The sequence below is a fragment of the Artibeus jamaicensis genome, unplaced genomic scaffold (genome assembly GCF_021234435.1).
Source record: "Artibeus jamaicensis isolate MK-2021 breed Jamaican fruit bat unplaced genomic scaffold, CSHL_Jam_final contig_432, whole genome shotgun sequence".
In the NCBI taxonomy this organism is placed as follows: Eukaryota; Metazoa; Chordata; class Mammalia; order Chiroptera; family Phyllostomidae; genus Artibeus; species Artibeus jamaicensis.
In genome coordinates, this window is record NW_026521828.1 from 7,932,480 (window position 1) to 7,956,316 (window position 23,837).

A 23,837-nucleotide genomic window follows, 5' to 3' on the forward strand; every position below is an offset into this window, starting at 1 on the left:
CCAGGCAGATGAGAGCCAAAGACAAAGTAGGAACCTACTTGGGTCTGGACTTAAACAAACCTAAGAGAACATTTCTTATTTCATCTTTTTTTTTTTTTAGGATTAAGAGCCACTTTTTTTTTGGTTTATTTTTTATTTTTTAATTATAGTTTACTTTCAAAATAATTTTTTTGGTATCACATATACAGCACAGTTGTTAGACATTCATACACTTTGAAAATTGTTCCCTTGCCTCTATATTTCCATACACACCTATCTACCTGCACAATGCATAGCTATCACAGTGTTATTGAGTGTATTTTCAATATGGTACTTAATGTATTTATTTTACTTTATTTTATTTTATTTATTTTTTAAATCTTCACCTGTGAATATGTTTATTGATTTTTAGAGAGAGAGGAAGGGAGAGAGAGAGAGAGGGAGAAACATTGATATGAGAGAAACATTAATCAGTTGTTTCTTGCACACATCCTGATTGGGGATTGAACTCACAATTCAGGCCCTGACCAGGAATTGAACCTGTGACCCTGTGGTGCACAGGATGATGCTCAACTAACTGAGCCACCTAACCAGGTAATGCTGGTTAAAGTGGGGGTGCAGGGGAGAGGGGAATAAAGGGGAGAGAAAAATGGGACGATCGTAATAGAATAACAATACAATATATATTTTTAAAAATTTTGTACTTCTTAATCTCTTCACCTTTTTGACCCAGTTCCTTATCCTCCTGCTCCCTTGGGCAATAATTAGGTCCCCTCTCTGTGTCTGTGAGTCTGTTTCAATTTTGTTTGTTTGTATATTTTGGCGAACATTTTTTGGATAATCAGGGGAGTTTGATATGAAGTAAAAACTTAGGTGCCATTGGAAAGCACAAGATAAAGATACAAGGATGGGCATTTCAATGTTTGCAATAATTTTTTTTAAGGCTAGAAAACCACCACATGCCAGAGAACATCTCCAGAACTCTTCCTGGCAGTGTGAAGGGACCTCTTAGAGAAGAAGTTGGCAGAGTGACCTTAGCAGATACCCAGTAGGGGAGGCCTGGCCAGAATGTTAAAGTGAATTTTTTTTTAACAGCTTTATTGAGAAAGAATTCACATACCACATGCTGTTAGTTAGTATGACTCCTGGTCCCATGGTTAATTCATTCTACCTTACACTTGAATGTGAGCATTTGCTGGTTGTTATTAGTTATGGGGGCAGACATATTAAGGGCAAATATCAAACTCTTGAAACATAGTTTATAGTGGAAAAATATGGAGTTTAAGGACTTATGTTCTCATTTGAAATTACCCATCATGTGCCTTTGGGGAAATCAGTCTTCTCGTGTCTGTTTCCCTGTCTGTAAAATGAAGAAGTTGACTCGATCTCTTGAGTAACTGCTTGCTCTGTGACACTATTTGTGCGCACATAGAACTAACTGGAGATTTATGTTAAATGCATTGAATGGCATAAAGGCGAGTGACGAGGAAATCAGGAAGGAAAGACAGAGAAAGAGCACGAGTTTTGAAAAATTATTTAGTCTGTGATCTCCCTTGTCTCTTCTAAAGAACCCTTGGCTTTTCAATTTTCCAGATAAAAGTCAGTCTCCCAGGGCTGGGACTGTTTGGGTCTGAGATGTTACCTCAGTGATTACTGACAACTGATACCTGAAGCCCCTGGAGTGGGAGGGGAGGAGACATCTGTGTATACAAGGTGAAATAGAACATTGAGGTCTCCTTAATTTTGCCCACAGGTGGGGCAAAGAATCACTGCTGACAGGACTGTGTCTTTTCTACGTAGAAGAGTTTGAAAGTTCAAGTGAAAGTAAGAATATTAGCACAAATTCCTCACTTTACAAGTTGTATACATGAGGAAACTGAGATCCAGCAAGTTTCTATAATGCAAGCCAGTCTGTGTTAGAAAGAGGCTTGTGCTGGAGTGAGTGGGAGGGGCCCATAAATGGGAGAATAAGGAACACGCCCTTCACTGTGGTGGTCTCCAGCTCCCAGTCCACTGCCTGACACAGCAGCGGTCACACCACCGGCCAACTGACTGGCTTTCCGAATGAGTGCCTGTGTTTTTATCTTTGTTCCCTGGTAACGAGCGGGACCCAGACACGGTCTATTTCAGGCAGAGGACCATTTCTTTGAAGGTATCAGAAGGCTTCCTATACTTGCTGAGAGACACTTTTTTTGACTCTGGGTGTCGCTTCCTCTTTGTTGGCACTAACAGAATAAATATCAGAGCCCCCACAGGATGTGTGTGGTATGGTGTAGCAGAGAACTGGAGTTTCCTTTGATGTGACCGTACACTCAGCCACATTAATAGAGGAGTGATCAGTAGGCTGACGTACTGGTTTGCTGGGCTAGTCCTCAGGGCAGTGGCCGCCCCTCTCGTGATTGTGGAGTAGAGACCAGGTGAAGGAAGTATCCAGTTCAGCTGGAGAGTTACAACGGCACATCGACAGAGCCATTCCTGGACTTTTCTTCTGCAGAACTCATGTTTTCACATCTTCCCTTTGACTGTGTCCTTCTGTGGCTACTACTGCTTACAAGTAAGTCTGGGCATGGACCTTCCCGATGGGGTGTGGTGCAGGATAAAGATACAAGGATGGCTGTCGTAATATTCGCAGGTGTGAAAGTTTGGAAGCAATCTAAATATCTGGGTACAGGGGAGTGGAAAAATAAATAAATTGTGAAATATCCATGCTGTAAACAGTGAAACTGACTAAACATAATGGCATGAAATGTATCTAATTCATAATGTTAATTGAAAAAAGCAAGGAGCAGAATAGTACATGTAGTAGCCATCTATTTGTGTGTGTGTGTTGCAGGGTGTGGGAATACAAGGATGCCTCTTAATGTAGAGACTCTGGAAAGGGGGCCGGGGAATGGGAAAGAGCAGAGGGAGTCTGCCCTTTTCATATACCTTTTAATGTTGTTTGACCATCTTACAATGTGTGTTTATATTTTTTAAAGGCAATTAATTTTAAGCCTAAAACAGCTATACGTTAGTTTCTTACTCAAGCAAGGGTTTTTATTCATTATGTGCCTGGTGCTTAAAGAAAGAGAGAGAAGAGAGAACTGTGATAGGGTAAGTGCCTTTGTTGATGAACTGACAACTAGCCCGAATGGGTGAGCTGTTTTCCTGGCCAACAATGACTATCTCTTTCCATCAGCCCTGCCCTCCAGGGTTCACAGGCCTGGGCCACAGTTCTCTCCTAGAGCACTGGTCTTCAAAGTGAGGTTCTAAGAGCAGCCATGTCAGCAATTCTGGGGAACTTGTTAGATGCACCAAATTTCATGCCCCACCCCAGGACTATGAAATCAGTAATTCTAGGAACTGAGCCCGGGCATCTCTATTTTAACCAGACTTCCCAGTGATTCCGATGCCCCTCAAATCTGAGAGGCACTGTCTCAGTGGCTCTTCCTTCAAGTAGGGTAGCAGCAGTGGTTTCTTCTTTATTCTATGAATACGAGGCATTACTTGCACTTTACCTGTAGTGGACCAATTCATTCATTGCCTGCGGGGGCGACTTTCCTCACAAGTTCCCCCCGAGTGCCACGGATGAAAGTGAATATGACTGAGACATGACATGATCTGCTTAGGAAAGAGAAGTGAGCAGTGGCCAGTTTCACAAGGGAAAAAGGCCAGCAGCGGCCAGTTTCTCCAAGGAGGAAAAGGCCTTGAGCCCCCTCCTCTAGGGCCTTTTATTGGGTTGTAATACACAGGAATACAGGGCAGCAAGGATCAAACAGTAGATAATATTTCAAAGAAATCTGAGGGCTTAGTATGAGTCAGAGTCTGTCAGGAACAGAGTTTTAGGGTTTTCTGCTTGAACCCTTAACATATGAATGAAAGCATTCTTAGCAGAGCAGATTTCACAGGTTTATGCCAGATTTTTCCCCAGGACACGCTCTAGCAAGGCAAGGAGCTGAACCACTCCCCATCATGTATTCAGGCTTAAGGGGATTAGAGCCAGGAAGGGCTTTTCCCAGAGAATATGAGGACTCTGGCTATGTCAAAGCCAGGGGGTGAGAGTCCATTGCTCTTTGCTGCAGCCCCCTGAGTCCTTCTATGAAGGCCTCCCAAGTGATCGAGTCTGGCTTATATTGCCCCCCGCTGTGAGGGGTCTTACCCGTCATTGACTTCCAACCAAGCTTTGGAGGTGGGGAGAGGAATTGAGGCAGCGTTTGCTACCAGAGACAAGCTTTGTCTCCTGTGTCTGGCACTCCAAAGGTTGTCCCTTGCCCTTAGCCACAAGGGATCGAGATACAATTCCTAGAACCAGGCAGAGTGGTCTACAACAATTGCCTGCATCTTGCTCTTCTTTTCTCTTTCTTCAGGATCTTTGGAAGGATCACGCACAGCCAAAGTGGGCCAGAATGCTTTCCTACCCTGCAACTACTCTCCATCCACCCCTGAGGACCTCGTGCCTGTGTGCTGGGGCAGAGGACCCTGTCCTATGTTTCAGTGTCAGGGTGAAGTGCTCCACACTGATGGAAGGCACGTGACTTATAGCATATCCAGCAGATATCAGCTAAAGGGGTATTTACAAAATGGAGACGTGTCCTTGACCATAGAGAATGTGACTTTAGCTGACAGTGGGACCTACTGCTGCCGCATCCAATTTATAGGCCCAATGAATGATAAAAAATTAGACCTGCAGTTGGACATCAAACAAGGTGAGTGGACTTTTGTGTGCTTTCTTTATGAATGAAATTCATCTGTAGATTATGTTAAACATACTGATCGGTCTCACTTCTGGCCTCCCCAGTTACAGCCATGGTGGTGACCCCCTGAGACCTACAGGCCCTTCAGCAATGCCCAGCCATGTGTAATTCCTCTGTCTGTATTGCAGCTCATGGATGGGATCTATAAAGTGGGAGGAAAGGCCCAGATCAGGGGTTGGGAGCCTAACTGCCCACTTGATTTACCTGCGCAGCTTTTAACACCTAAGGATGCTTGAGCCCCACCCACAAGCCAGAGAAAGCAGTGTCTCTGGAGGTAGAACCTAAACCCTGGGATTTTTCAAAGTCTTCCCTGGGTGGTTCTCCCCCCAGTGCAGCCAGGATTGAGCCCCTCTGAGCTGTGCGTGTGCGGGGAGGTGCGTGTGCTTGGAGGCTTGGGGTTTACAGAGCATGTGCTTCGTGGCTGCTGAAGCTGAGTTCTGCTCCAGCTGGGCCTCTTCCTAGCTGTGTGATCCTGGGATAAGTTACTTAGACTCTGTGACTTTCTCCTCTGTGAAATATGATAATCCCTACCATACAGGCCACTGGAATGTTTTAGGAGATGTTTTATGAAGAGCATCAGTGTGGCTGTTTGTGTGGCTATTGGTTCTGTTCTTAACAATTAGACTGTGACAATGATGACGGTAACACAGCTCTTCAGGTGCACGACGAACATTTTAGATATGCGACATCCTCTCAAGGAAGGTGTCCAGGTTTGAGAGTTGAGCATGTGTTCCTCTTTATTTGTGTGTTTCTTGTTTTGTCTGCTGCCCCTTTGAGTCCTGACACGAGCTTCCCACTCTCAGAGAAGCCTCATCCTTGCATTGCTTTCTCACTTTAGCCGAGGTCACCCCTGCCTGGACCCGGTGGAGAGACATCACCACAGCCTTTCCAAGGATGCCCACCACCGAGGGACACAGCTCAGGTGATTATGTCTGGGGCCTAGAAGGAAGCCTTTGGGTGGTATCTGAGTTCAGAGGATTTTGAATATGGGGAAAAATAAGGAAACAGTTTAAGAGTGGAGGTGCGTGCAAATGTTTTTGTACACACAGGTAGTGTTTCAGGTGAGGGAGATGATGGAGATAAACCTGTGCTGGGAAAAATGAGCCCAGGCTAGGATCTGTGGATTAGGTGAGCCAGACTTGGCCTGGGTCCAATGCGTTTCACTTCTTTGGATCTCAGCTTTCTCTTCTGCCTGGAAAATTTTGGATTTAATGACCCATTAAAATTCCTGACTCCCACCTAAAAGAATTTTGATCTACATATTTTGCCAAGTAAGGAAAGCAAAATTTTTGTCTAACATTGCCATTACTTTTAAATTAAGTAAATTTAGTGTAACGAAAGACTCTTTACATTGCACTATTATTTTGTGATTCCTAGCTTGGTGATGTTTTGCCTTGACTTGGCCCCAGGCCATGTTTGGGATTGGATTAGGTGATGTCCTTTATTCTAACTGGAATAAAGCCCAGCATCCTTCGAATTCTCTAAGTAATTAAGAAAGGACCTTTACATGCTGCTCTGGTAGAGAAGATAGGATCAGAACGGCAGACTTCAGGTCACATTGATGGGGAAGGTTAACTTTAAACACTTTCCCAGAGACCCAGTCTCTCAGGAAATCTGTGGAGCTCCATTTTCATCCCGTCAAGCAAAGTCAAACATAGGTAAATCCCATTTCCTAATCTCATAAATGTCATGAACTGTACTTCATGAGATTTAAATAAGAAATGTGATTAAAGTGCTTGGCCCAGCTTCTGATCATAGCATACTCAATACGTGTTAGTTTGTTGACGTTATCAGTAAACACCAGAGGTAGACTGAGATTGTGGGTAAGGGCTGCAGTGGCTGGTAGAATGGGTTCTAATGTCTTTTCTTCATGCTAGATTTATGAACTCAGTGAAGTTGCTCAAACTCTGGAAGGCCCAATTTCCCCACCTCTCCAGTGCCTGCTTCATAGGACTGTTATAAAGATCGAATGTGATGATGTATGTAAAGTGCAGCATAGTACCTGGCCTACAGAAAGCCTTCACAATTAGTTATTAGTATCGATGTTAACTGCAGCTCTCTAAAGGTTTGATCTTTGTTGGTTCTTTAGTGATTGTTAGCCACCATCATGTATACAATTAGTAAGAAGATGAAATATGGTGGGAACAGATAGATGATCATCTATGTTGTGAGCTAATCAAGTAATATCAGATATTTATTGTATGCTGTTATTATATTTTTATTTTTATTGATTTAGAGAGAGAGAGAGAAACACTGATTTGTTGTTTCACTTATTTATGCATTCATTGGTTGATTCTTGTATATGCTGTCACCAGGGATGGAACCCACAACCTTGGCGGTATCTAGACGGTACTCGGACCAACTGAGCTACCTAGCCAGGGCACTATTATGATATTTTAAAAACCCTGTAGCCACAGACCTAGAAGGGGCTTCAGGGGTCATTTCAGCCCACTGTTCCATCCTGTGCTCCAGTTTTCTTTATCATAGTACTACCAAGTAGGCACTCACTCTATGCCCACATGCATTCCTGAACAGGGAGTTCACTTTCTCAAGGGGCAGTGCATTTCCTTAGAGTTGTCTGTACCATAAACAGAAGTCACCTTCTTTTCAGTTCTTCCTTGTTTGTTCCCTACTTCTAGGGAAAAAAAAATATGGGACCATTTCTTGCACCAGGGAACACAGGCATAATATCTCTAATCTCAGCTTTTCAAACACCCCCAACATATTTAAACAAACAAAAAAAGGAAGTGTACTCAAAAATAGGAAAATACATGAAAATTACAAATTAATGTTATTAAATCGCATAGCTATAATAGGTAACATTATGACAGTTACCCTCAAGTCAACTCATATGTAGTCATATGTACCTCTTCTTAATGTAGAATGTGGATGCATTTAATATGTTTGCTGCAAAGTGGAATAGAGCCTTAATGAGGGTTCCAAGGATCCCAGAAGCTTCTGAATCTACCTTGAATACAAAATAAATGCAACCTCTCTTCCACCTGAAGGAGGTAGGACTGGGTCATGGGTAAGTCCTCCACTCTGGAGGACTCTGAATCTCAGGTTTGCCAATTGATAGTTGCGTGCTCGGGGCAAAGTGCCTTTCTGAGACTCAGATTTTCCATCTGAAAAATAAGAAAAGAATAGTGCCTACCTGTTGTGGTGAAGACTAAAAGAAATTTTGCATGTAAGGTGCTAAGCACCGTATCTGGCACATAATACATACGAGGTGGTAACTATTAAATTTACATTGTTTTAAGACCATTGGGCCCTGGCTGGTGTGGCTCAGTGGAATGAGCACTGGCCTGCAAACTGAAAGGTTGCTGGTTCGATTCCCACTCAGAGTACATGCCTCAGTTGCAGACCAGGTCCGCAGTTGGAGACATGCGAGAGGCAATGGATATCTCTCACACATCGATGTTTCTCTCCCTCTCTTTCTCCTTCCCTTGCCCTCTCTCTAAAAACAAACAAACAAACGCCATTGCATCCCACCCCCACTGCTGCCTCCACCAGAGCCAAGTCTTGGTTTTCCTGGGAGAAACATTGTAACTTCTTCCAACTGTTCCACCATCTTGGTTGACAAGCATCTATGTGAAAATAAACCATGATGGCCTAAAAAGGCTCTAGTTTATTGATCATTTTCACTGTAAAATAAAGTAAAAAAGGAGAGAGAGAAGTCAGATAGTTTTAGGCCAAATAAATATAGGAAGCAGACACTGGGTTTACGGGAGAAAGTATCATGTGTGGTTAAGATGCGTGTTTGCTCAGCAGTTCCACCAATGTGGTTTTTAGACTTTAAGTGCCTTTTGGGAAATAAAAACAAAGGTGACTAGAAGGTAATCTTTTTCCTTTCTGTTTTTTAGAGAAACAACTTTAGGCTGAGACTATGCTCATATGACATTAAAATCGTAGTCTGTTAAGCCAGGGGTTCTGTGTTAAAGGGTTTAGGCTTTTAGGCCTCCAGAAAGTGACAATGGTACTTAGGAAGTTTCAGAGCCTCTGAGTCCAAAGAAGGAATAGGCACACTCTACTCATTGTGTTGTCCCAAAGCCGTATCTACGAGGTCAAGCAGGCCTGTGCCCTCTTGTCCATTGCTCTGTCCACTGGGCCTGACAGAGAAGATGTGTAGTACATGTTCATCGAATCGGTAGGCAGACGAATAACAGAAAGGGAAGAAGGTGAGCTGGCAGCTGGGTAATGTGATGCACTTAATGGTAGTGACAATGCCAATGTGAAGGTTGTCGAAGGCGGCAGAGTTTAGGGTATGCTTATATTTACAATAGCCTAGATGTGGAAGCAACCTAGGCTTCCTAGACAAGCCTGGACAAGCAACTTGTCTATTGAGAGATGAGTGGATAAAGAAGACACACACACACACACACACACACAATGGAATATTGCTCAGTCACAAAAAAGAATGAAATCTTGCCATTTGCAACATCCGTGGTTGGACCTAAATGGTGTTATGCTAAGTGAAATAATTCAGGCAGAGAAAGACAATTACCTTATGGTTTTACTTGTATGAAGAATCTAAAAAAACCAAAACAAATGAACAAACAAAACAAAAATAGACTCATGGTAACCAAGATCAAACTAATGGTAGCCAGGAGAAGGAGAAGGTTAAGAAGGCGAATGGGAATATAGTCAATAATACTGTGATAAATTCCACCGTGATGAATGATCACTAGACTTATTGTGGTGATTACATTGTAAGGTATGTAAATGTTGAATCACTGTATTATACACCGGAAATTAATATAATATTGTATACCAACTATACTTAATTTTTTTTTAAAGGAGTGCTGAAGGCTTGCAGACTGAAATCGGAAGGCCATTTCTGCCCTTCCCTAAGCTGTGTGATCTGCTTAAGTCATTTCCTGATTCTTGGCCTCTTCACCTGTAGCGGAGCTAATTGTCCCTCCTTCGGACAGTTGTTTTGAATGCCAAATGAGATATTTCAAGAGTTTAGCATGATGCCTGCTCCTAGTAGATCGTAGCTATAGTTGTTTTTATTTCCATTTTTAGGCAAGCAAATACCCTGTCTCCCTCTGAGAAAATGCCAAATTTTTTCGAGAAAATTAACTCCTGTTATCTGTTGAAGTCTAATTATAATACAATGCCTGCCGGAGTATTATCAGTGTTGCTGGAATTTCACAGACCCCGTGAGGGCCTGTGGACACAACAAACACTACATACTCAACATCGGTCTTCCTGGCCGAAATTTCCACTTCATAGAACATGTGTAGCACTGGGTTCATTACCTGGATGAAAAAAATCTAAAGTTGATTCCTAAGTGTTTAGTAAAGTGTTCTGGTCTCCCAATTCATTGCTGTGAAGTGTGGAGTGGAATAAATTCCAGACAGGATTGTTAGGCATCTTTAAGACTTTTAAAAACTCAGATAAAAGAAAAACACTTTTAGCCCTGGCTGGTGTAGCTCAGTGGATTGAGCACAGGCCTGTGAACAAGAGGATTGTGGTTTGATTCCCTATCAGGGCACATGCCTTGGTTGCAGACCAGTTCCCTGCAGGCCAGTTCCCAGCAGGGGACGCACAAAAGGCAACCATACATTGATGTTTCTCTCCCTCTCTCCTTCCCCTCTAAAGATAAATAAATTAAAAAATTTTTTTAAAAAGAAAAACATTTTTAACCTTTATTCTTCTTCTCTGTAGCAGAAGCACAGACACTGGAGACCCTCGATGATAAAAATCAAACAGTAAGTAACTATTTGCGTGTGTGTAAACAAGCGTTGTGTTGCACCCAGAGAAAATAGAGCATGACTTCAGCCTTCCTTCCTGACCACTCTTCCCTCGGGGAAAACCACCTTTATCCTCCTTAGTTTCATATTCCTTGACTGTAACATGTTGACGATAGCAGTTCTAGCTGCTGTCACATAGGCCTGGTGTCAGCATGGAGTACAGGGAGGCATGTGAAGTGCCTGGCACATGGTAAGTGCTGGAAAACAAAAAACAAGAAGCATTAGCATTTTGTCCTTCTTCACAAAGTTCACAGCTGCGTACCACTGTGGAGAATCTGGAGACCCTCCAGCTCCCCCAAAATGTTTTTTTTCTTCCTTCCATTGTAATCCAATTGAAAAAGATTATTATTTTTTGTTTAAACTTATTTATTTATGTATGACAAGATACCAGTCAGGGTCATTCTAAGACAAGAATTTATATATCTAACTATAAATAAGGCAATGTTATAATTAATGACGCTTCTGGTGTCTACCACCTTCTTAGAGTAAAAGGGAAAACCTCTAGAAAACATACTTACACCAATGACTTAAAGATGCTTTGGGAACTTATCCAGGGGTCATCATCCATCTGACTCAGCCTGCTGCTCGAGGGATCACCACCGAGGCTCAGCGTTTTGTATGTGTTCTCCACTCTTCATGATCAGCACCGCCTCCTAAGTCCCTCCTCACACACCCTGCACGGGCACTCCTGCAGTAAATGTTTATTGAACAGATAGGAGGCTTATTCTCTTTACTTCTTTGTTTTAAAAGTGTTGACTATTGTTGGTTTTAAAGAGGGAACATTGACTGGAATTTTAGGAGAGGATTTTTCTGTGTGACCTTCAGTTATCAAAAAAAAAAAAATCAGAAAAATGGCAGCAATGGCAATAGCTGTTATTAATTAGACATTTATCATGTAGTCAATATCAGGGTCTGTGCCAAGTATTTTATATTTTTGTGACTTCATTTTCCCAATAACTCTACAAGACAACTCAGCTCTTGGTGATAGAGCTTGGGTTTGAAACCGAGACTGTCTGGCTGCAAAGCTCTGGCTTTTAAGTCACTGTCTTTCTGTGAGAGGTGTCACTTCAAGACACCAAACTCCAACTACTCTGAAACTTTCTGGAACACCAGGGGATCTTGAATGAAGATTCCACTCTAAAGCCCTTTTTTAAAAAAATTTTTATTTAGTTATTTTTCTAAAGCCCAGTTTTGTTTCTGGAAGAGGGAAGTCCATTTACTAAGAGCTCCTCCTTTACCCACAGCACAGAAGGGCACATTTTGTTCTCTTGTGAACTCCAAAGGTTACGCTGCTCCCTTTCTCCAGGTGTTTTGAGGCTTGTCTAGAAGGGAACAGATCGGGGTGGTTTTCAGGTCCCTATACTCCCATGAGGCTGTAAAAAGGATGCTCCAATGCACAAGCCAGGATGTGGCTGAGCATACAACCAATTTCTGGCCAGATGCTACAATTCTGTTTGTGTTTCTACAGCAAATTTCCACATCAGCTAATGAGTTACAAGACTCTGGCGTGACCACCAGAATAAGCATGTACATTGGAGCAGGGATTTCTGCTGGGCTGGCTCTGGTTCTTATCTTTGGTGCTTTAATTCTCAAATGTAAGTCAATTGATATTGTATGTCTCTCCCTCTGATAAGAAACTGCTAATATAGGAGCCAACTAAACCTAGATAGAAATATAAGTTTATGATTATAGCTAAATCTGGTTAGACTAAAACTCTAGTCTTTTCAAATCCTAGCAATAATAATAATAGCTGATTTTTATTCAGTGGTTACCATGAAACAAGCAAGCATTGTACTAAATGTTTTACATAGATTTTATCCCTGTCACTGTCTTATAAGGTAGGATTATTATCCTCATTTTACAGTAGAGGAGAGTAGAGCTCAGAGAAAGGAACCCGCTTTCCCAAGGTTTCAGAATCAGTAAGTGGTGGAGCTGGAATTCCAATTCAGGCAGGCTGATTCCAGGACCTGTTCTCTTATCTTTTGTTAAGAAAATGAACCTTTTTAATTCGTGGACGTGTCTAGGTTTATTAGGAAGCCCAACAATGAAAATCCTTTCCTTCTGTGAATTTTCCTATCTTCTTTGTTTCCCAGGCACGGAGCTTTAGAGTTGAGGTATCAAGTCCTTGAATATTGGTGTGGCCAGGACTGCAGCATTAGTCTTTTCCTCCATCACACACTTAGCACACGCATTTTACTCTAAGCTACTTGTCTTTATTTTTACAGTGTTAGTAAAGGATGATTTATATACAATAAACCTCTTATTTGAAGTATATTCAACTTGGTGAATTTTAGTGGATAATTACATAGGAAACTATGACCATGTTAAGGCCCAAACACTTCCAAGAGCCCAAAGGCCTCATGAACTTTTTAAATTGTGGTATAGCCTCTTCTCTTAGACAGCAGAGGCCAAGGCCGTATACCCCAGGACTCAGGCATTACAGCAGCCTTTCTTACTGATGTACAAACACGGACTGTACGTGGGGTGACCAACCGCCCCAGATCCACCCAGGACTGAAGGGAGTTCCTAAGGTGTAGGACTGCATTGCTGAAACCAGATGGTCCAGGGAAAGCCGGGATGAACTGGTCTCCCTAACTGTGTGGTTAGAAGCTGTCAAGTACTTTATGTACATTAAATCTTTGCAACTACTCTATGGAGAAAGGCACTAATATTATTCTAATTTATCAAGTGCAGAACCAGTGTGCTGAAAAGTAAAGCAACATGCCCAAAGTCACACAGGTGTGCTAGGCAGAGGATTTGAAACCAAGGCTCTCCTGCCCCTTACTATTATTATGTTATTCTGCCATTATTGCCAAATGGATTGTGTGGAAAAAGAAACTATTCCACCTACACACTTACCAGGGTTTACCAAAGGTATCACTCTCTGGGTTTGTGAGTGGACCCCATATATATGAAGTCTGTGGGTTAATAAGGGGCAATGATAACACTCACTACCTTTCTGAGCTCTTCCAAGGCCTGAATATTAGGGACCATTCTAGTATGTGTACAAGGGGGTGAAAGGAGGGTAATGAGGAGTAGGAAGTCTGATGTTTTGTTTTCATACACACACACACACATACAGGGCTGGACAAAAGAAGGTTTACAGTTTTTACTATGGAAAAGTATATAGTACAAGAATAAAGAGCCATGGCTGGTGTGGTTCAGTGGATTGAGTGCTGGCCTATGAAACAAAGAGTTGCCAGTTTGATTCCCAGTCAGGGCACATGCCTGGGTTGTGGGGCGGGTACCCGGGGGGGGGGGCATGAGAGGCAACCACACATTGATGTTTCTCTTCCTCCCTTTCTCCCTCCTTTCCCCTTACTCTCAAATCAAGTAAATAATTTTTTGAAAAAAGAGTAAATAAGGCAGGCTCTCTCTTGGGAGCACGTCCACACCTTACTTCCCTCTCAGATGTGCATATTCTAAACTTTAAGGGACCCCAGAAGACTTGCAATGAGGGGAACAGTGGGAAGTGGCTTCTTTGTCCCAGGCTAACTCCCTGCACCTGTGTCCAAGGCCATCTTTTTCTCTGACTTCCAAGTGAGCCAAAGCAGCAATATTTAAGTTGACTCTCACTCATCATTGAAAGTCTTTTTTTTCTTGGCTTCTGAACACTGCTCTCCTACTTCATTGACCATTTCTTCTCATTCATTTAGACTTCGTCTTCTGCTTGACTTCTAGGTGTTGAGATCCCTCAGCCCTGGCCATCTCCCTCTCTCTACACCTCTGTGTGATGGCCTATAGACTCAAATGTCCATAGACTTAAATGTTGTCCTTAGTATGTCTCTCCAATTCTCAGAGAGTCTGTCCAGTTGATAGTTCCACGTAGATGTCTCACACATCTAACATGTCCTTTGGAACTCAACAGGCTGTATTGCACCTTCCCAGCATGCAACCTCTCCCTCCCTGACCCTCCCATTGCCTTGTTACATTGCCTTTTAACTGGTTTTGAAGGCCAGAAAGCCAGAAGCCATCCTTGAATCCTCTTTCCTCACTCCTAACACATAATCCAAGTTCAATTCCTACAGCTATTCTCCAAAATATATCTAAAATCTATTCATTACTCTCTGTCTCTCTTGGTCACCACCTTCTGATGGACTGTCATTGCCTCCTCACTTCTTTCTACCTCCTTTCAGTCCACCTTCCACACAGCAGCTTGCGAGATCTTCTTGAACCCAACCACATCTTATTTGCATCCTCTGTTATTTCTTACAGGTCTCAGTATAAAAATGTAAACCCTTGATTGTGATGTAAAAGGTTCTCTAGGATCTAGCTCTAGCCTACCTCTCAGACCTTATCTTGAGTCGCCCTCTCATTCCAGCCATGCGTTTGGTTTCAGGCACTCACTGTGACCTTTATCAAGGGTTTTCTCTGCCTAGAATGAGCCAGCTGGCTCTTCACGTGGCGGAGTTCTCTCAGAGCTGATGTTAAAGGTCCTCTTTCTGAGCATGCTTTCCAGAGCACCCTCTCTAGGGTCAGTTCCAATGCATTGTTGATTTCCCTTATAGCACAATGACATATTATTATTATAGTTATTATTGTTTTAAATACATCCTCACTGGAATACAAGTTTCATAAAGTCAGGGCTCATCATTTACCTTTGTGTCCTTGATGCCCAGCATAATGCCAGATGCATAGTAGTTGCTCCAGCTATTTGTTAAATATGGAAAATGCATTTTTATCATTTTCTAGCATAGTTCATGTAATAAACAAAGACACACAGTACTAATTTGATTTAGTTCAATCAAAGGAGAAATCAAATTTCTTTAAACAATCCTTGCCTTTAGTGGGTCCATTTTATTTATTTATGAAAGCAATTTTAATAAACTTTCCTTCCCTTTTTTACCTAGGGTATTTTCATAGGAAACAGAAGTTACAGAATTCAAGGTAAGAATAAGGGGCGAGGCAGGGGGAAGCAGGAATCTTGGTGGTCACTACACTAATACAGCTTTGATCTTGCTCTCAGAAGTCCTGCCCTGGGACTTGGGGATCTAATCTTATAATTGCCTTTTGCTTTAGGCCTGAATTTATGAAATGCAAACATACTGGTTTGTGTACGTTCTGATCATTGTAGCTTCTTTAGTCCTAAAGTTAAGGAACAGAATTATCTCCGCATTGATAGGAAATACTTATTTCTATTTCAACAGATTATTTCCATGAATTGACCCTTCAACTGGTTGAGCATTTACTGTATCCAGGCTTTGGGTAGGCACTGGGTTGCAGAAGTGAACGAGAAACCCAGAATCCTCTCTCAGGGCTGTTGTAGCCCCGTCCAGGTGTCCTTAACTCAGATAACCTCCTGGAATCCCTTATGGCACTTACACGATGTGTTGTCAACCCCAGAGAAAATACTGCAGAATCTTTAGGGATGAGGCCTAAGCACAGGTATTTTTCTCAAAGCTTTTCAAGTGATTCAGATGTGCAAACAGGGTTCATTACATTGCAGTCTTAGTCTCCATTCCTGACTATATTCACACCTATTCGTACACACACATGCAGACACCCCAGTTCCAAATGCATGCAGCTCACTTACCTTTGACTAGATTTCAGTGACATCTGGTATGTGGGTTCAACGTGGTCTATTTCAAGAAAAAAAATGACTCTGTCTACTGGGTGCTATCTAAACCACTGGTAATTTTAAACTAAGTAGAGACAATATATTCATGAAGACAAAATAGTCTGCAGTAAAGAAGGCTAAAAGGTCAAGTAAAGTATTTCATTATCAGTAGTTTTAAATGATCTGTGTCACTATTCTTTCTTAGGGCTGAAACCCGAAGTGTGATAACATTCATAAATATCGGTGATATGCATTAAATCATTATTTGTGGCATAATTTGGTCAATGTTCATCTCTACCTATAAAGGCAAACTGCATAGAAAAGGAGGAACTTGTCTGCCACATTAACAACTGGATCCCCCAGCACAGTGACTGATATTTAGCAGGCTGATATTTATCAAATATTTGATTCCTGAATGCTCCTTACAGCAGCCTGGTGAGGTGGAGTGCTAATTATTCCCATTTTGCAGATGAGGACCCTGAGACGCAAAGTTTACTAATATGAAGGCTTCATGGGATTTGTGTGTTTTATTTGCTGCTGTATCTCTTGCTGCCCAGAGCAGTGTGTAACACACTAAATATTTCTTGAGTAAATGAATGAAAAAGAAAAATCCAGCTTTCCCATGGTTATGTGGCTGGTAACTGACATGACAGAATTCAAACTCAAATCTGATTAGATACCCACCATATTCATTTTGTTTTTGATTTTTGAAATTGTTCTGTCCACAGATTAATGGGAATAATAGTGCAAGGATCAATAAATCTTTTACATAAACGTGTGAAAATTTTGATGTTTGCTTTATCTGTCTCTTTATTAATATATGCAATTTGCTTCTGAACCATTTTAAGGATGTTTCAGACATCTTGATAGTTCACCAAAATTTTAGTCCATACCTCCTAAGAATAAGAGTATTCTCTTAGATCACACAATACCATTTGTCTATACTGAAGACAATTAAGATTACTTCAAATTATCTTCATATTCATCAAATTATTTTATTTTATGGTTTCTCCTCCCCCTGCCCCCACTCACGACCCAATAGAGCATCATGTACTGTGTTGGGTCATTGTCTCTTCAGCAAAGCCTGTTCTTGTTATTCTATGATGCCCGGGAAATGCCTCCCTCAACCGCAACATTTTATTTCCACAGGCTCGTCACGTTGGCCAACCTCCCTCCCTTAGGGTTAGAAAACACAGTAGCAGAGGGGATGCGCTCAAAGGAAAACATCTATACGATCGAGGAGAACGTCTACGAGATAGAAGACCCATCAGAGTACCACAGCTACGTCAGCTGTCGGTAGCCATCCTGACAACGTCTGGGTTGGGGCTTGGGTTGTCCTCTCTGGAAACTCTGAAGTGTGTCAGCTGAGTGGCGTTCAGTGCCTGCCACGGCTACCGAGCACCCTCTTCCATTGTCCAAGACAGTGAGCTCACCGAGGACTGGGCCCGGACCTGCGCAATACTCAAGCCTGTCACAGCATTGCCTCTGCCTCCCGCCAACAAGGCTACTCAGCCCGGAGACTGCTCACTGGGGCATCAGAACTCACGTGAGCTTCTGTGTGAAGTGGGAATGCTTACTGTGGGGTCCTAGAGTTCCAGGGATTTCAGTCCCAGGATGTGTCCAGGAAGCTCCTGAAACTGTAGGGAAAGTTGTGTGCTGGGATGTGTGCGTGTCTGTTTGGTCCAGAAAGTCTAAGGGCCACTGATTTTCAAGGAGCATGGTGACTCATAGAAGGTTAAGAACCTACTGGAGCAGGACTAGGTGGTCTTGAAGGTCTCCCTTGAGACTCAGGGTTTGTGCTGCTTTGAGTGAAGGCTCCAGCAGCAGCTGCCCCTGCACAGCTCTCCTGCCCCAGTCAAGGAGACAGCCCAGCGAGCCGGTGTTGGGGCAGGAGCACCTGGGGAAAAGGGAAGCGTGCTCGGTGTATGTTGTCAAGTTCTGCTCGGGGTGCATGCAAAGGGAAATGTCTCTGACCAACTTCTCCATTCACGGGGGGAACTGGAGCTGTATTGTTCACAGAAGAAGAAGCAGTGTCTGTTTCTTGGTGGAAAGAAGGCAAAGGGCTCCAGCAGTCCGGACTTATCAGTGCTAAGCCCCTTGGTGGAAAGACAGTGGTCCCCAAGCTTCCATCCCAGGATTGTGGACACTAGGTCTGCCTTACTTATTGTCTCCCCAGTGCCTGTCACTGCTCTCACACGTCATAGAAGTTCACAGACACAGCTCTGTGACCTCACTTCTTGGAGAACTCACGAATACCCGCAAACTCCACCTGTGCTCTTATGCAGGCAAAGTGTCAGTCTGAACTCTTGTATGAATTTTCTGTTCTGGTTGCATCTAGGCAGTTTGGGGAAAATGCAGCGGCTTTTTCTAGGGAGCTACGGGAAGGAGATCATTTTTGCAAAGTCCCAGGCAGTGGCTCTCACACAGGTTGAAAAGTTAATCGTGAATGTTATGAAGTTATGAAGTTGTGGAGGGAAGGGACTTCAGCACACACTGGAGCAGCTCAGTGGCCCCTCCGAAGGAGGTGCTCACCCTACAAAACCTGCAGACAAGTGTGTGTGCACACGACTTACCATGGCAAAGACGTTTGCGAGAGACCTCTTCCCTCAACAGGGGAGTAGTTAGCTGATCAGTGTGATCCATGAGCACACGGGTGCAGGCAGAACTAGGTGGTCTTCATCACTGAGCTGTTTTGCTAATTGAACAAAAGTTTATTAATACTTACTCTGTGCCAGGTCTCTGATGCCGAGACCAGAGAGACAGACCGAACAGACGCGTCCCCAACCCCCAGAGCTCCCAGTCTGACTGGCAGGAGTCCCGGCTCCATCCACTTGGGCTGTGAATGTTCACGGTGGTCTGATCTGTCAGGCACTGGGTTAGTCCCAGGAGCAGAACAGTGAGGGAGCAGATAAAACCCCTCCTCTGACCAAGCTCATGTTACTTGTCAGGGATAATGCTGTATCGTTATGTCCAAGGAAAAGAAAAATGTTCTCGAATAGTATATATAGTTGGTTGCAAATTTCTTCTGTACTTTAAAACATCTGGAAGAACATACCCAAGTTGATATGGCTGCCCCACAGGGGCAAATGGTCAAGAGACAAGCTTTCACTTTTTTCTGTCACATGCTTCCGTAATTGTTTGATGATCTCCAGGTTCTTTGGTAATAAAAAGATTAGATGTAAATGTGACAGCATGTTTTTCTGTCTGCCTTCCTCTTCATAGAAAGGAATGGAGGACTGGTTTACTTACAGAGCAGGGCCAGGGGGAGGGCGTGGCTGCAAGCTGGGGCTGGACCCGGGGCCTGAAGAAAAGGAACCCCACTCCATCAGTTATTTGGTTGCGGAAGGTGGCAGAAAGCGAATGCAAAGCTGCTCCAAGTGCCCTGGAAATGGCGAGTGAAAATGTTATTAAAAAGTGTAATTAGTTTGAATATGTGTTTTGTTCATAGCAGTGCGTAGAGATTTTGTTCGTTTGCTTTTTTTGTCCTCCCCAGAGCTCTGCTGAAGCTCTCACAGGCCATGAAAAGAGGAGCTCCTCATCTTTTAAGACTGAAAAAGTTGCTGGGGTCCAGCCTCGGCAGGGTTCAGGGTCCTTGAAGGATGGATGGCGCAGGCGAATGAAGAGTCAGACACCTGACTAGTTGCTGGAGAACAGCCAGCCTCTGTGGGACTGACTGAACTCATAGAGTTTGATTTAGGCTTTATTTTTATAGAGAGTGTTGTATAACATTAAAGGAACAGGTGCATAGCATGATCAGTTAAGCAGAAAAAACAAATATAGAGGTAACTAGGAAAACTACAAGAATTTCCATAGTTTCAGTTATGTTAAACAAAAGTTGTTTTGACCAGGAGAACCATTAATCAGACAATTTGAAATAGCTCTATGTACAGAGTTTGAATGTCTTATTGTTTATTAAAGGTCTTAGAATTTGGCATGGGGCAAAAAGGTACGCTAGACTGAGCAGAGATTAGGAAATTCATTATAAGCCTTTGTGATGTCTAACTTAACTATCTTTCTGTCCAAAATGTTTTTCTATGTACTATGGACTCTAACTCCTTGGTAATTGTATCTATGTGCTTAGTTTATAGTATCTAACAAGCTTCTCCTGTATCTTTGCCTACTAAATTCTAATTAATGTATATTCCTGTTCACGGTAAAGGAGGGGCTGTTACTCCAACAACTTTTAGACATTCAGGCGCTATTTCATTAGAGGAACTTTGTTCTCTGGTCAAGAAATTATTTTGTACAACTTCATTGGAATTATGCGAATCAATGAACCTGAAATACAGGTGTCTAACAATCCTACCACCTTTATATCACCAAAACAAACTTGTAATGAGAGATAGACAGGAAATCCAGCCACAGATGCCTCTGCCTTGCAGATGCATCTCAACCGTTCTGACCTTGTCAAGGGACGGTTGCTGGCCGGCCCCCGACAAAAAGTAAGGCCTTATTATTTTTTTAATGTATTGATTTGAGAAAGAGAGACATCAATTTGTTGTTCCACTTATTTATGCATTCATGGGTTGATTCTTGTCTGTGTCCAGACAGCGGGTGGGACCTGCAACCTTGGCCTGACTGAGTGACACTCTGACCAGCTGAGCTACCAGGCCAGGGCAAGCCTTGCTGTGCCTACCTGGTCTGTTACTTTTTCTCCATTTGAAATTTCCAAAACAGAAATTCCAAGTGGTTCTTTGTTTTATTGTAATTTACCTTACTGTCCTTCACGTGTGAGTTTTTCACAAAGCAAAGGCAGGGCCCTTCACCAACAAAAATTTCCGGCTGCTTTATGGTGGGTGGTCTGGGACCGAAGCCACATTATCTCCAAGGTGTGCCTGCAGTTGGTTTTTGGGTCATCCCAAGGTGCCTATTTTAAATCCCACTTAAATTTTAATTTTATTCTCATTTAAAGTTAAATTTAAAAAAATTAAACAAGAACATTAATTTGTCTCCAGATTTCTACTGAGAAAGTGTGAATCCTTCCGGAGATAAGTAGAGATGCTCTAGAGCTGTGACTTTCACGATTTCCATCAGTGTTTTCTGGGACTCAGTTGGAAAGAGGGGGAAAGGAGTGGGGCAGCTGGGGGACCATTTGAGTGAAAGGTTCTCGAGCTTAAGCAGGGCTCAGATTTTGACTGTTTTAAACTAGAAACCTGTGCAAAGAGCAGTATGAGTCAGGACTGTTATTTTCAGCCTTCAAGCTCTTCTGTGTCTTACTTTCAGTTATATTGACAACATTTATAAAGGACATTCCAAGTGACTCAGTTCCTCATAGTGGTGATTTCTTTCTGAATGCTTGTTCAAATTCCTTCTGCTTTTGGTGTGACCCTCTTCTTCCAGAAGAAGCAGTGAAGTTTGTTTTTTTTTAATCCTCACCTGAGAATATGTTTATTGATTTATTTATTTTTATTTTATTTTTTTCAGAGAGAGGGGAATGGAGGGAGAAATTGAGGGAGGAAACATCAGTGTATGAGAGATACATTGACTGGTTGTCCCCAAGCAGGGACCTGGCTGGCAACCCAGGCATGTGCCCTGACTGGGAATCAAACTGGTGACTGTTTGATTCGCAGGCTGGCACTCAGTCCACTAAGCCATACTAGACAAGGCATGTTTATTGCTTTTAGAGAGAGAGAAACATTGATGTGAAAGAGAAACATAGATCAGTTGCCTTCTGTATGCACCCCAACTGGGGATCAAACCTACAACCTACGTATGTGCCCTGACCAGGAATGAACCCACATATTTTTGTGTGTGGGACAGCGTTCCCACTACCTGAGCCACTGGCCAGGGCATGAGATTTTTAAAAGATTTTCATTTAAACTATTTATGTGTGGTGGTGGTGGAGGTGGGCCACCTGTTTAAATATGCATATTATTTTAATTAGTTGTTTTGTGTGGATGTCACCATTGGAAAATGTTTTATTATAACTTACAGTCCATACTGGCTTCATGCTTCACGATCAATTGATATGCTGTCTTTTATAATTTCCCCTTTTTGTATTTCTACTTTTGCATTAATTTTAACCCTAGTTCATTTAAAACGGGAATATTTTACATGCCAATGTAATGTTCATTTTCATTTGGTCGGCTCTGAAATATCCATATGTCTAGACATCTAAGATGTTTTAAATTTTATTATCCACAGTTTTACTTGCTGTTACTTCTCAATTGTGTGGTGAATTTAATTCTTGTTCATAAAACACTCAAGGAAAATATAACAGCTATATATTTGTAGGTTCAGGTTGTTTCACAAGGTTTTGTTTTACTAATATTATAGCTATTTTAATTCATTTGTTTATTCCCAAATTTGCCACAAAATCTTAGCAAAAATCTCTTGATTGGAGTACTGGCTAAATCTGAGAGCTGGAGGGAGGATCCAGTGTGAGGGGCTTTCAAATCTGCCCAGCCCAGGCCTCATTGAAGTTCTCAGAAAAGCTGTACTGTCTTGGTTCTCTCCAGCAACCCTCCTACTGCAATATAAATTCCTACTATTCAAGCAGCAGCCAAATAGTTTCTAGTCACCCTGGGAGAAAAGGGTTATCTGATTGGGTGGAATTTCAGATAGAAACAAAACAGTGTGATGTTTAGTCATCCTTGCTACGTCATTTCAAGCAAATGCGCCCACGAGGGACCTGGGAGGGGCAGCTGGGTTGGAGCCACCTGCCTGCAGTGTGTTGTGACTCTGAGTAAGAATCTCTTCTTAAGCAGAGAACACACACCTTGTTAAGTTGCTTGTTTATTTTATTGGGTTTTTTTTTTTTACTATTTTACTTTGAAATAATTCGAGATTTGCAGAAATTTGCAATGATTCCCTTGTTTCCTCTGATGTCAACAGCTAGCATAACCAGGGCACACTTGTCAAAACCGAGACATTAGCATTGGTACAATACTGCCATCTAAACTACTACGAACATTGCTTGGATTCCCACTATTGGCTTTTTAAATTTTCAGTTAAATGCTCTGTGAAAAACACAGTAGATTTTAGGCGAAGGTGAAACTCCTTATTCCCTGTCCTCCTCATCAAGCCTTCTCCCCACTCCCACTCCCCAGGAATAAGCAGGGTTAGTGCTTTATTTTTCTAGACCAGCACTGTCCAGTAAAATTTCAATGGGAGCTATATAGGTAATTTAAAATTTTCTATTAGTCGTATTCAAAAGAGTAAAAATGAAATAGCCGAAATTAACTTTAGGAATATATTTTACTTAATTCAATCTATCTACAGTATTATTTCAATGTGGAATAAATATAAACATCATTAATGATTTTAATTATTTTTTATTGCAAGTCTTCAAAATTCAGTGAGTGTTTTACATTTAAAGAACTTGTCAGTTCTTTTTTTTCCTTTCCCCTCCACCCTTCACATGCCCTCCCATGCACATTCACCCCCTTTAGTTCATGTCCATGTGTCACACGTATAAGTTCTTTGGCTTCTACATTTCTCACACTATTCTTACCTTCCCCCTTTCTATTTTCTACCTACCATCTATGCTACTTATTCTCTGTACCTTTTCCCCCTCTTTCCCCCTCCCCCTCCCTCTCCCCTGTTGATAACCCTCTACGTGATCTCCATTTCTGTGGTTCTGTTCCTGTTCTAGTTGTTTCTATAGTTTGCTTTTGTTTTTATTTTAGGTGTGGTTGTTCATGATTGTGAGTTTGCTCTCATTTTACTGTTCATATTTTTAATCTTATTTTTCTTAGATAAATCCCTTTAACATTTCATAATAAGGGCTTGGTGATGATGAACTCCTTTAACTTGACCTTTTCTGAGAAGCACTTTATCTGCCCTTCCATTTTAAATGAAAGCTTTGCTGGA

The 23,837-nt window shown here is 42.2% G+C and overlaps 1 protein-coding gene across 1 annotated transcript; it reads left to right on the forward strand.

Moving 5' to 3' along the window:
• The first annotated feature begins 1,916 nt into the window (after window positions 1-1,916).
• On the forward strand, window positions 1,917-23,175 carry HAVCR2 (hepatitis A virus cellular receptor 2). The gene is made up of 7 exons (XM_037152242.2): window positions 1,917-2,533; window positions 4,326-4,664; window positions 5,551-5,634; window positions 10,383-10,426; window positions 11,937-12,063; window positions 15,319-15,355; window positions 17,175-23,175. The coding sequence occupies exons 1-7, from the start codon at window positions 2,479-2,481 to the stop codon at window positions 17,323-17,325; spliced, it is 837 nt and encodes a 278-aa protein (XP_037008137.2). The 5' UTR covers window positions 1,917-2,478; the 3' UTR covers window positions 17,326-23,175.
• Window positions 23,176-23,837: the final 662 nt, after the last annotated feature.